This window comes from Brienomyrus brachyistius, unplaced genomic scaffold (genome assembly GCF_023856365.1).
Source record: "Brienomyrus brachyistius isolate T26 unplaced genomic scaffold, BBRACH_0.4 scaffold71, whole genome shotgun sequence".
NCBI lineage: Eukaryota > Metazoa > Chordata > Actinopteri > Osteoglossiformes > Mormyridae > Brienomyrus > Brienomyrus brachyistius.
Window position 1 is genome coordinate 686,212 of NW_026042346.1, and position 12,238 is coordinate 698,449.

Consider the following 12,238-nt stretch of genomic DNA (forward strand, 5'->3'; position numbering starts at 1 on the left):
CAAACTCAGAAGGTATAACGTCATGGATGCTGTGACAAACAGAAGCATAGAACATGGTTACTTTTCAAAAGTTTTATTTCCATTTTTCTCAAATCTTCACTACTTTTCTGCCCTTTGACAGGAATGCATGAGAAACAGATTGGCTCAAACGTCTTCACGTAAAACGAGTACCCCCCCCCCCCCCCCCAGCATACAGGTCTGCCGTCGCCAGCACTCGCGTTACTGCAGCTTCTATATTAGCATGTTGTCCCAGAGCTCAGCCAAGGAGGTGCAGCCTGGCCACTGACCGAGGGCAGTCCGGGGTGGGGGGGTGGGGGTGATGCCGAGTCTCCGGGGCATCCCTTCACCATTACACGTGGGTGTGGTGTGGATGGTTGCCAGTCCTGCGGCAAGACGTCGACAAGGCGTGTCGGACTTGCTGAGCAGCGTTGTGGTCAGACTGGCGGCTTACTGAGTGGGCGCCATGGCTACAGCTCGGGTGATGGGCGCAATATTTCAGGAGTCGTCTCTAGTTTCTGTCTGATGATGAAGCTTTGATGTTTACAGGGGGAAGGGGGGGGAGGTTCTGGAACCTTCTGTTGGGAGGAACATCCATCTCAGGGGCTGACCCAAATAGGGCCATTCACCGCAACGGCACTCTTGAACTCCAAAACCCGGGTCAAAGATCACTTATAGCCTCGGCAGGCCAAACACCCTGAATAAACTGTGGGTTGGGGGGGGGGGGGGGGGAGGGGGGGGTTGCTATATGACCTGACAGGCTGACGCAGACTCCTCTCCCTCTACTGTGTGAGATCACTGCTTCTGCAGGTTCAGGCTTGGAGTGTGAGCCCCTCAGCGTGTAGCTCAGCCGCTATGGCCACGCCTTCCGGAAAACTTATGTGGGTGGAGTCATTTTCAGTGAATGCCAGATATATACAGACAGGCATACTATTATATACACAAATCAGTGACACCTGAATGTCTCTCCTGGGGGGGAGGGGTAATGAGGAGCAGCTGGGGGCTCATGCTAAAAGATTTCAGCTGGCAGAGCCGATCATAAGGAAGGCTATGCCCCCCCCCTCGCCAAATAGAGGGGTTATAGCACTTACTGAAGTGACTGAAGTGATTCGGGAGGTGTCTTTATGTAGTTTGCGAACACGAGCTAAACCGCCACCCACCAACCAAACCCCACCCCAGCTCCACCCCCAACCTGAAGGATCGCATGGACAGACCAGGCGGCCAATAAAAAAAAGCCCTTATTTGAAGGCAACTCTGCATGCAGCAAAATAAAAGGTTTCCTCCAACCCCAGATGACAACAAGAGTTCTTAAGGCAATGCTTGCGGACATGAAGAGATTACTAATGTGATGCTGCAGTCCCACACTACACCCTCCATCACACTAACCCCCACAGCTGACAGCCTTGCTGTGACCTTATATACCTACACAATCCTTCCAAACATCTCACCGTACAAGAAAAAGAGAAACACCTGTACATGTATGGAAAATAAGTCAAAATAAGACTTTTTACCCATTAAAACGAAGCAAACTATTCCATTCAATACCATTTCAAAGCTCTTTGCAAGACCAGCCAATCATGTGCATCTCTGAGAACTAGTCTAGGCCAATCAGGATGCTGCTTTGACCACGAGGACCACATAACAAAACACAGAGCGGAGACATCACTTCTGGCTGTAACCCAAAGGGACCGTTTTCTTTACAGACGGTGTGAGACTGGACACCGGGAGGGGCTGGGGGGTGGGCATCGGAGCCAGTCCCTCTCTTCCTGATGGCTGCGTTTCCAGCGGGATTCATCCTGAGTTTGAGTAGAGGGGAGCGAAGGCTCGGATCACCCTTCTGGAATGACACAGACATGCAAGAGACTGCTGGCGAGCTTAAGACTCCGTGGCAACCCTCAGAGTGCAAGCGGGACATTTCACCCTGGAGGAAAGAGCCTGTAATCAACCCTGAAAACCTTATAAAATGATGATGATGATGTTTTTGAAGAAGAGACCAAAGAAAACACAGAGTGAAGATACTCAGCCTCTTATACCAAATGCTGATTGGCTGACGAAGTCCCAGTTTAAAAGACTTTTCTATCATCACCGTTTGCCGGGGGGGGGGGGGGGGGGGGAGGACTGAAGGACAAGAAAGTCTTATGTCTCTATTGTAACCCAGTTTAAGCTGATTTTGCACTTGGGCTCATTTCAAAATGAGGTACAAATCAGGGGTTGTACCTCCGGGATTTGGTGACCACTGCGATGCAGTGTGATGACGGACGACCGGGGCCAGTGGCCAAGACACCTCAGTAATTCATTGTATCGAAAACGCCTCAGAGTACTTAAAAAAAAAAAATCATTATCTAGTCAGCAGTGGCAATTCTGCATTCACGGTTATGGCTGTGTGAGGCCCCGTAGTCCGTGGAAAGAGGGTACATCAACGCCCAGTCTGCCCATTGGCATACCTGGCACTGGGACTCACCGGGGGTCAGCCAAGAGGTGTGGGGGGGTCCAGGCAATGGAGAGAAGTTTTGAGCCTGTAAGCTCCAGTTAAGGCGTCTATGGTCAATTAAGTCCATGGCGACTTGCTGCTTAGACTGAAGGAAGACATCGCGTCCCGTGACACGCAGCATGGCTTTAGTACCGCAGTGGGTCTTATCAGGCACTGCTTTCCAGGGCAGGTCTGCCCCCTTAAAAACACCCGCCTCCGTAAAACGAACCAAAAACGCTGAAAAAAGTCAAAACTCAAAGCCAGCTTTTGCGTGACTTTAAAACTGCGTTTGCCCCCCACCCCTGCCGAGACACACACACTGCCCCATGTAGATGTCGCTGTATGTATGGTGTGTGTCTGCTAGTGTCGGTGTGTTAGTGTCCGACTGCGTCAGTGTGTTTGTGACCGTGTTAGTGTCCGCATGTATGTATGTCTGTCTGTCTGTCTGTCTGTCTGGCACCCCCCCCCCCCCCGCCCCCCAACCTTTCACTATTTGAGTGAAATAGCATACGACACAATACAACTTTTTTTTCTTTCTTTTTCTACACCATGCCCCTTATTTTCCAACAAATGACTTCAAACGAAAGAAACAAAAAATACAGAAAGATTTTAAAAAGTAGCAGGAAAAACCAAAATGGCCACAATTCCTCCCAGAAGCCAAGATGGCTTAGTCTCAGAGACTGGAGAAGGAGGAGGAGGAGCCTGGTATAGAGCGAGGAGCAAATGCCGGACCAGCTTACATCCCTACGAGGGGATGGATGGCGCGTACTCGTCACTGGGCGTGGCTGCGTCGTCACTGGGCTCCAGGCTGTCCTTGGGGGTCAGCGGGCTGTCGGATGAGGGTGGTGTGGCATCCGAAGGGGGTGGTGTGTCGGGGGAGCCAGGCCGCTGTCCGTTGGGAGTGGCCTCACTGGATTCGGAAGGAGGCGATGCAGTGTCGACCGGTGGAATGGACTCAGTGGGCGTGGGCGTCTGGATCGGCCGCGAGGCCACGACCCTGGGGGTGGAGTTGAGGTGTAGCCCCTCCCCCAGGGGCGGGTTCTCACTCGGGACAAGGGCAGGCGTCTTCTCCACGAGGCGCCACTGGACGATGCTGGTGTCTTTGCCCCCCGTGGACACCAGGTGACTGTCATTGTGGAGGAAGCTGACGTTGGTCACATGACTGCTGTGGGCGCTGTACTTCTGGCTCGGGGCCTGTGGGATTCACAGAGCAGTTAACGCTACCGCTGCCTACAAAAGCCCCGCCCCCTTCCCCAACCCGGATGGGTGACTCACTTTGGGCCGGGAGCAGGGATACTGGAAGAGGTGCACTTTGCAGAAGTCATCTGCCAACGCGATCACCTTCCTGTTGTGAGATCGGACCAGGGCGTTGATGTCTGTCCCGTCCGAGCCCTCAGGCCACACCCCTACAGGGAAGAGGACACGGGAAGATGTACAGGTCAAACCTGGGACGGTGTGAGAGCTTTAGAGCAGGCAGGCAGGCAGGCAGCACTGTACAGGCAGTGCCCCATAATGTACACAAGATGACCAGACCTATCCTACCCCAACACAGGTAAATATTTACACTGATCTCATAAATAACAGAGTAAATATTTTATACCCAGTTATGTATAGCCTAATCACATGGCTTGAAACTTTAACGTTTTCCATCAGTAATCATACCCTCCCCCCACCCACATGACCACACAAAGACCTCAATTCCCGTAACGCCTCCAAATTTTCCACCACCCGCTGACAACATAGCTCAACCCAAAATCTGCCACCAGGGGGCGACAAGAGACAATGGTCCGGCCCCGCTTATTGCTACGGTAATCTGTAATATAGATCTCAAGCCTCGAAAGACCTGCTTTAGGATTCAGTCTTTTCGCGAAGGGGTTAGGTCTCATAAAACAAAAATGCTGGACTCCGGCTCAGCCTTAATCAGGTGACAGACGGCGTATCGCTTTGAGTGCTTCTGACACGGTGGGGGCTGCTGACGAGGGACCACCCTGAGACCCAGCCCCAATTGGGAGGGGAAAAACCATTACTGCCTCCATCTCATTTCAACTATACTTGTGCGAGTTGCTGTTGTTTCGGTTGTATTATGAAGTCTGGAGATACTGCTCTTGCCAGGAATGACAATGTTGTTTTGGAACAGACTTGGAGGACAGAGAGAGGGAGGAGCACATAAAGCAAGGAGTTGGGGGGGGGGGGGCTGTTCCAGGGAGTGTTTTCTTTAGCGTGATGGTACCAGAGCCCAACCACAGACTAAAAGAGACCTAAACACCAGGATGAGGGCGAGTCATCACCACTGGAGGTGAGTAGATGACCGAGCCCCCGGGGTGTACGCGTGCAGGACGTGTGCCCTGACCATGTGCTGCAGGTGTCCATGGTGGGTCACCTACGTCCGGAGATAATGACAGCAGGGAGGCCTCCCAAGAAGCCCCCCTCCCACACAAAGCGCCTGGACGGCACTCACCGAAGACGTGGAAGCCCAGCACACAGGTGTAGGTGGCCCAGTCGATGTCCTTGCACTCGGACCGGTTTCGGATCAGCTTGCAGCCGTTTGGAATGTCCCCTGGGGAGGAGCGGGACGTGGGTTCGAATTGTTGGATAAACAGAGAGACAAAGAAATGGCATCTGCCAGGAATGAAAGTCTTACAACGGCACGAAAACATAGTAGGGGGATCCTCCAGATGTCTGATAACTCGAAACAACAGCTGTATGGAGCCCTGACAGCTGCCTGCATAGGCGGGCGGGCGCTTGGCGATACTCACAGTAAAGGATTTCGTAGTCGCCTGAGTTGGACATGATGAACTTGTTGTCGGGGGACCAGTCAAGATGTGTAATGTAGCTGGAATGTCCCTGTGGGGGGAGGGAGAGGGGTGGTGTGAAGGTTTACGGGACAGCAACATGCCGACATCGATGGCGACACGCTATGCGGCATGACAGGGGAGACCTGGGGGGGGGGAGCACAACGACCCCTCTGCTTCCTGTTACAGAACAGGAGGGAGGTACCAGCGGGGCCCACTCCGCAACCACCTATCCGCCCCCCCTTGCATCCCCCACCAGGAGGCCACCCCCAGGCGGACTGGGAAGGGAACCTCTGTTTGTCTCTCTTGGCACTTTGTTTGATTTCATTGGAGTCTAGAGGCTTCATTCCAGCGCGGAGGCCAGACGTGAGGACACACACGCACACACACGTTTGTATGCATATCCATATAGGAACCGTTCATTCATTTCTAGGGGAAAAACTGTAATCCCAACACTGACATCTTTATCCCCCACCCAGCCTTAACCTTAACCATAACTAACCAAACAAAATGCAAGACTTTTGGCATTTTCAGCTACATTAAAAAACGGTCCCAGCAACGTCAAAATAACAGGTTATCATCACATTCTGGGGTCATCTGGTCCCCACAATGTAATATGTAAGGAATAATTGACGACGGGCCGTTGAATTATTAGAAAATAATGCACACCCGAGGTGGTAATGCGGCCACGACGCGAAGCGGAGTGGCCGTTACACCTCGGGTGTGCATTATTTTCTAATAATTCAACGGTCCGGAGTCAATTATTCCGCTTATACTACGGTTGCCACACCGCAAGACATCGATCAGATGATATATTTCAAGGGATTCGTCCGGTTTTTCTACTTAAATCGCTATTGTGAGTAGGATTATTTCTTCCGCATCTCATCCAACGACTCTTTTGCTAGTTCCAAAACGTCATTTTAAAGATGGCAATGGAGGCTTGAGCCGTTGATAGCAGACTAATGCAGTTAATAATGAAGTTATTAGAAAGAGAGCGAGAGAGACAGAGAAACAGAGAGAGAGAGAGAGAGAGCTTGTATGAATTAGGCTACCTCTGTGTGTCCCTCAACAGTGTTCTGAAGCACCGTCTCTAAACTGTAAGTCTGCTTTAAGATGCAGCGCTGTTATTACCTCGCTAGTGAGAAATGTCATGTGTAGCCTTTAAGTTGGTACACTAGGCTAACTAATACTGCTGCAGCCCAGTTGTTGAAAGTTTCATATTCACCGTAAATATTAAAATTTACTTTCGGAAAATCGTCTGTCATGTTGTTGTTTTTGTTAGTCCTGTGTGCTGTATAGGTACTGTATGCTAATTTCCGTTATTACAGTTAACTATGCGAAGTGATATGGAACTGTAATGCGGTCAAGAGAGCTGCCTGGAACTACGTTCGCCGTGCGGTTATCTGAAAATAATTGCACACCTCAGAACGTTCGTCAGCCAATCAGATTCAAGCATTCAACGGTCCCGTAGTATAAATACATAATAATCCACACAGACAGAGACAAGATGAGGAATGCCTGTTACATTATGCCAGGCCTGATCCAGACAGCCCACATCTGCCATGCATAACTGTTAGTTTTATTATTTTAAGAGTGTAAAACATCAACAAACAGTGACACATACACACACATACACACACACACACACACACACACACAGTCAGTATGGTCCTCCCCCCCCCAATGCTGACAGGCCTATACAGCTGTGCCTTTGATCTAACATGGGGCTCTACTCAGAACCCATCCGGGCCCCTCGGGGCCGAGCCAGAACGGGGCCGCCAAGCCCAATAAAACCTGAGGCCGAGGTTCCCACAGCATTCCCCTTTAATTACATCTCCCTTCTTTCCAAAAAGCCATACCTTTTCGGGGTCGACCCCAAAGAACACGGGGTGACCTGCAGTGACCCCCGCGCCACACACCGTTACGTCAGTGCCCTGACTTATCCTAGCACCCGAACCCAACAGACCTGCCCAATGGGGCGGAGCTTGAGAGAGTCTCCTGTGCGGAGGTGAGCGGAAGGAGGGAAGCAGGAGGAGAGGAATTACATACTGGAGCGCAGCTGAGCCCACATGCGGAGAAAACGCACCGTCACATAGCGCTACACCGACGGCTAAGACCAGGCCCTCCGCCCAGCCGCCTCCGCACAGTCACTGACCACTCAAGGTTACTTAAGTGGAACAAGAGCCTTAAACCCAAAGCTCCAGAGGACAAACAAACATATCCCTGGGTTTGATCAACTGGCTACAGAATGGATCTCTGCCGAGGAGGAGAAACGTTCCTTGTGGCGCTTGGTTTGAAACCGCGGATTCTCAAGGCGCCGCACACATCACTCCGTCCTCCAGCTCCTCCAAACATCGCCCACAGGGTGTTTGGGCCCCCGGGACAACAAGCTAAGATGCTGTGCGGGGATCCGGCCAGCTAGCATGGTGACCAGAGTCCCCCGAACCACGACGGGTGTGGGAGAGGGTGCGAGCGGGACTCACAGTGCACTTCCCGTGTCGGCTGTACTTCCGGCCTTTCTCTGAAACCGTGTAGAGGTAAATGAAGTTGTCGTGTGATCCCACTGCCAGCAGAGTGCCATCTGAGAACGAGAGGGGAGGTAATGAGTCACGACAAGGCCCCGGCTTCATAAGATGAGCGTGACGGGACCTCGGCTCCACCCACCTACGGAGTAGCGCATGACCGACAGCTGCTCATTTCCATCTGTATGGATGGCGATCAGGTCCCTCGTTTCGGCATCGAGAGCGTACCACCTAGACACGACGTAGGGGTGGCGTTTGGGTCAGACCAAAGGCTGTTCTAGACCGATGAAATTTTTTATTTATTTATTTATTTATTTTTAATTGAATGCAGCCAGGATGAAGACGTACTTTCCTGAGTGGGTCCCGATGGCTACAACAGCACCGCTAGGGTGGAAGTCCGCACAGTGGCCGTGCTCCTGGAAATGGGAAAAGGGAACGAGGGAGAGATGAACTGAGAAACAGAGCAGCAGACCGTCGCAGTGTGTGATGCGTAGAGACTTTGAGCGGGTCGGGGGGGACTCTTACATCCAGAAGCCTGGTCCATTCCAGGGAGTGGTCTACAGCGTTCCAGAGGCACATCTGTCTGTCCTGAGCACAGGTGAGGAAGAGGTCCTTGAAGGGGTGAGTGGCCAAGCCCCAGAGCTCGTCCGTGTGACCCTGGAGGAGAACGAGACGAACAAAGGGGGGAATCAATCCGGAACCTTGCAGACTCTCGCTCTGCTGAACACAAGGGGTGAGGAGAAACAGACAGAATCATTATATGGATTCTCCCCTCCCAAGAGAATAACGAATGTAGAAAAGTGGCCTTCAAAGACATGGATCTTCCGAAGACTCAATTTTTAAAGAAACAGGACATCTCAAATCCCCAAACAGAGACAATGTCTCTCCCCGCGTCACAAGACGAGTGCACTGAACGGCACGCTGGAACTCGGGAAGAATAAACGAATGATTCTACACCAACTCAGAGAGGAGGAATCTATCAACGACCAGAGGGGACCCCCAGGACATGCTTGAGATCAGGGCAGTACTGGGGGCCCGGGTTCTGCTAGACACCCCTGAAAGACGGGATAAATTCCACCGTTTATTTAAGCTGGAAGCAAATTGGAAAAACAAGCAGCATTCCAGACCAACTCATAGCACTCAGTGTTTGGAAACATTAGGCCTCGTCTGGAGCCCTTCAAGGCCAAAATGGTCGGAATTGTAGCGGATCAGATGGCAGAGGCCTGGACCGCCCAGGAATCGCTTTCATCGGTGTAGACCGTCTTGGACTGATGTTTGGTTCAGATCGGAACCATGAACTCTTCTGATTCATCTCACGGGAGCCTCAGGCCCGGTTTACTGAACCCGGTCGGCACATGCAGCTTCCTGTAACTCACCTGCACCTCCACCTGGAAGCCATCATGAAACGTGCCTCTCAGGATCATGTTCTTCGACGTTCCTACCAAAAACTGGTTACCCTTGCCCTCGGCCACTGCCCGAATTGACCCATACTGGTCAGGGACCTGCGTGACAGACAGAAGATACCGTGACCCATGGTGCTCAGACCGTGAATCCACTGTGAGGCTGCCTGAGTGGGACGGACTTCCCACCTCTATCTCTCTCTCTACATTCAGGTCATGGTCCCACAGAATAATTTTGTGGTCCTTGCCACCTCCGGTCAACAGAGTCCCGTTCCTCATCTGGCACAGTGTGAAGACACTGCCGTCATGGGCCTTGATCTGCCGGCTGATCTGGTAGACGCCTGCGGGTGGGACTGTGGGAGAGCAAAAGAACAGGTTCAGAGAGGAGGCGGGAACCGGGGCAGAGAGAGGGCGTGGTCTTCGCATGGGGGAGGATACAATAAGGAGGGTAGCAGGGTCAGATTGAATCAATGTTTTAGGCAATAGAGGAATTAGATGGGCGGAGTCAAGTGTTGAGGAGAAGGATGGGAATTTCATCCAACTCACTATCCAGCACAGGATTAAGAGAGCGAGTTAGGCAAACACGAGCGAGCCTGGAGAGGGAACAGCGGTCCACATTTCTGGGAAGGGAAATACCACAAATACTTCAGAGGCCTTCATGTGGGATGCTGCAGAAATTAAACGCAGACGAGAGGCAGAGCTGTTTTCAGAGGGCTGACGTGCGGGCTTTTTTGTTGGGGGGGGGGGTTTAGGGGTGAGTCTGCATTTATGAGCATCTGGGTGCTCCGCTCAGCATGCGTGCGAGTGCGAGCGCGCTTCCTGTGTCTGAATTTGTGCATCACTCCTGAATATCACTCCCGATGTAAAAACATCCTGGGCTGTGTTGGTAATGCACAAGTCCTGGAGGGGGGGGAAGGCCAGAGACTACAGTGGGACAGGGGGGCAAATTGAGAGAGAAAGATACTTCAACACAGACCTAGATGAGCAAACACAGGTAGAGAAGCTGCTAGGACAGCCCACATTTACTTCCTGTTTGCATTTATTGGCCCCACAAGAGGTCAGGTGACCCGAGATGAGAGATGAGGTTATTGTCATGATGGTTACAAATCAGACGGGGTGGTTCAAATATAAACCGGTATCGTCATTAAATGTCAAAGCCTTCTCTACCACTCCGGCAGGCACTGATCTACGTGGGCCGAGGCTTGAGCCAAACTCAACGGCGAGCGCAGAGCATGAAGGCGGGGGCACGCCATGGAGGGGGCGATCCAGCCCAGGAAGTGAGCAAGTAATAATTCAAGTTGCAGCACTGACACCCCGTGCTCACGCTCTCCAAATCCAGTTCTTCTGCATGCCAAAAAAACAATTATCATGTGCAAACGAGCTTGGAGTAAACGACTCTTCCTTGAGGCATGAGCAACAGATTTGCACTGACAGCACGGCACGCCCTTTTGTCCCTACTTGTGGAGGCTGTTCAGCTATGGGGGGGGGGGGGGGGGTACCTTTGGGGCCCTTGCTCTGAACCGGCTCCGCCACACTCCGGGTCCAAATCAGCATGATGCCACCCGAGTCGCCTGTGAGGATGTCACCGTTGCTGAGGAAGGCCAGGCACTGCACGAACTTGGGCTTCTCGTATTTCTGAGGAGAGACGGGGGGGGGGGGGGGGGGGGGGGGGGGGGGGGGTGGGGGGCTTAGGAGAGGAACACAATGTGTGGCAGGGGGTGTATGCGAGTCGGAGGCTGCAATTCCAAGTGAAACACGGTGGGGGGCGCCGGGCTCTCACCCCAAAGATGCCCTGCTTGCGTGCCAGCGAGCTGCCGCTCCAGGTCCAGAAGAAGATGTGGGACTTGCCGCAAGTGACGATGGTGTTGGCGTCAGTGGGGTGGAACTCCACAGCCAGGACCACCTCGTTTGTGGTCTGTGGAGGGTGGGGGGGGTTAGACAGGCAGCTGGGGTAGGAGACCGGGTGGGGGTGGGGGTGCAGTAGCTTAACGGCCTCACCTTAATTTCGGCGATCCTGGACTTCTTCTGCCAGTCCCAGACAGTCAGCATGTGCTCGTTGGAGTCATCGATCACACCTAGGTGGACACCTGAATCCTGAGGAGCAGGAGGAAAACATCAGACGGCAGAGACCAGGCAGGCGGTTACATGAGATAAACCTGTGTGTGTGTGTGTGTGTGTGTGTGTGTGTGTGTGTGGTGTGTGTGTGTGTGTGTGTGTGTGTGTAACCCACAATGTGATAACAACCAGTTACTTTGATGTTGTGGGGACCATTTTTCAGGTTCCCACAAAGATCTGTAACTGCAACCAAAAAACTAAAAATGCCAAAAGTCTTGTACTTTGGTTACTTACGGTTAAGGTTCGGGCTGGGTGGGGTTACGGTCGGCATTGTAGGGATAAGGGTTTTTCCCAGAGAAATGAATGGAGGGTCCCCACAAAGACATCTGTGTCTGCGAGTTTGTCTGTCTATGGCTGTGTGTTTGACTAAGGCTGTTGTTTTTGCAGGCAGCTGAAATGTGCTGAGAATGACAGAGGAGTCAGAGAGGCAGAAGGAACGGAAGAAGAGATGAAAAAGTGGGTGAGAGGAGACGGGGGCTGATTAGAGGCAGGGTGAGGAATGCGCCGTCCCGGGTCTGGCCTCGGAACCAGCTGCCGGTCACAGCTGGGGGTCTGGCGAACTGTTTAAGGGCAGCGGATTCTGTGCTGGTCCTGCCAAGTAGCTGATATTTTCATCTTCAAGACCTTCGCCGTAGACCACCCCCCCCTTCAACTGGTCCCCTTTGCAGAACCTTGGACTGTTAACTGTTAAAGTGAACCCTGCTACTGATTAGCCTCTGTCTGCTATCCAGGGGGGGGGTCTAAGGGACCCCTCCCCCCCAAGTGGTAAAAGCAGGAACGGGATGAGGAATGGAGTGAGAACTCACGGCTTTGGAGAAGGAGAGCGAGCCAACCCCTCTCTCGAAGGTTCCCAGGCCGATGACCTGCAGGGTGCTCAGCGAGACCGAGTCCCACACCCTGACGTGGGGCTGCAGGGGCTGGAGAGTGAGACACCGGGGTCAG

At 52.6% G+C, this 12,238-nt stretch overlaps 1 protein-coding gene across 6 annotated transcripts in view; it reads right to left on the reverse strand.

Moving 5' to 3' along the window:
• Positions 1 to 57: 57 nt before the first annotated feature.
• Positions 58 to 12,238, reverse strand: part of LOC125726416 (echinoderm microtubule-associated protein-like 4) — a 37,238-nt gene continuing 25,057 nt past the window's right edge. For all 6 annotated transcript variants that reach the window (XM_049002760.1, XM_049002756.1, XM_049002758.1 and 3 more), the window contains 14 exons: positions 12,103 to 12,213; positions 11,180 to 11,275; positions 10,962 to 11,096; positions 10,681 to 10,816; positions 9,371 to 9,534; positions 9,158 to 9,283; positions 8,307 to 8,438; positions 8,130 to 8,197; positions 7,924 to 8,012; positions 7,743 to 7,840; positions 5,224 to 5,311; positions 4,926 to 5,024; positions 3,743 to 3,873; positions 58 to 3,661 (listed from right to left, as the gene is read on the reverse strand). In XM_049002760.1, coding sequence (XP_048858717.1) covers positions 3,212 to 3,661; positions 3,743 to 3,873; positions 4,926 to 5,024; positions 5,224 to 5,311; positions 7,743 to 7,840; positions 7,924 to 8,012; positions 8,130 to 8,197; positions 8,307 to 8,438; positions 9,158 to 9,283; positions 9,371 to 9,534; positions 10,681 to 10,816; positions 10,962 to 11,096; positions 11,180 to 11,275; positions 12,103 to 12,213 — 1,923 coding nt within the window. In that variant the 3' untranslated portion in view covers positions 58 to 3,211. The remainder of the gene's footprint in view (positions 3,662 to 3,742; positions 3,874 to 4,925; positions 5,025 to 5,223; positions 5,312 to 7,742; positions 7,841 to 7,923; positions 8,013 to 8,129; positions 8,198 to 8,306; positions 8,439 to 9,157; positions 9,284 to 9,370; positions 9,535 to 10,680; positions 10,817 to 10,961; positions 11,097 to 11,179; positions 11,276 to 12,102; positions 12,214 to 12,238) is intronic.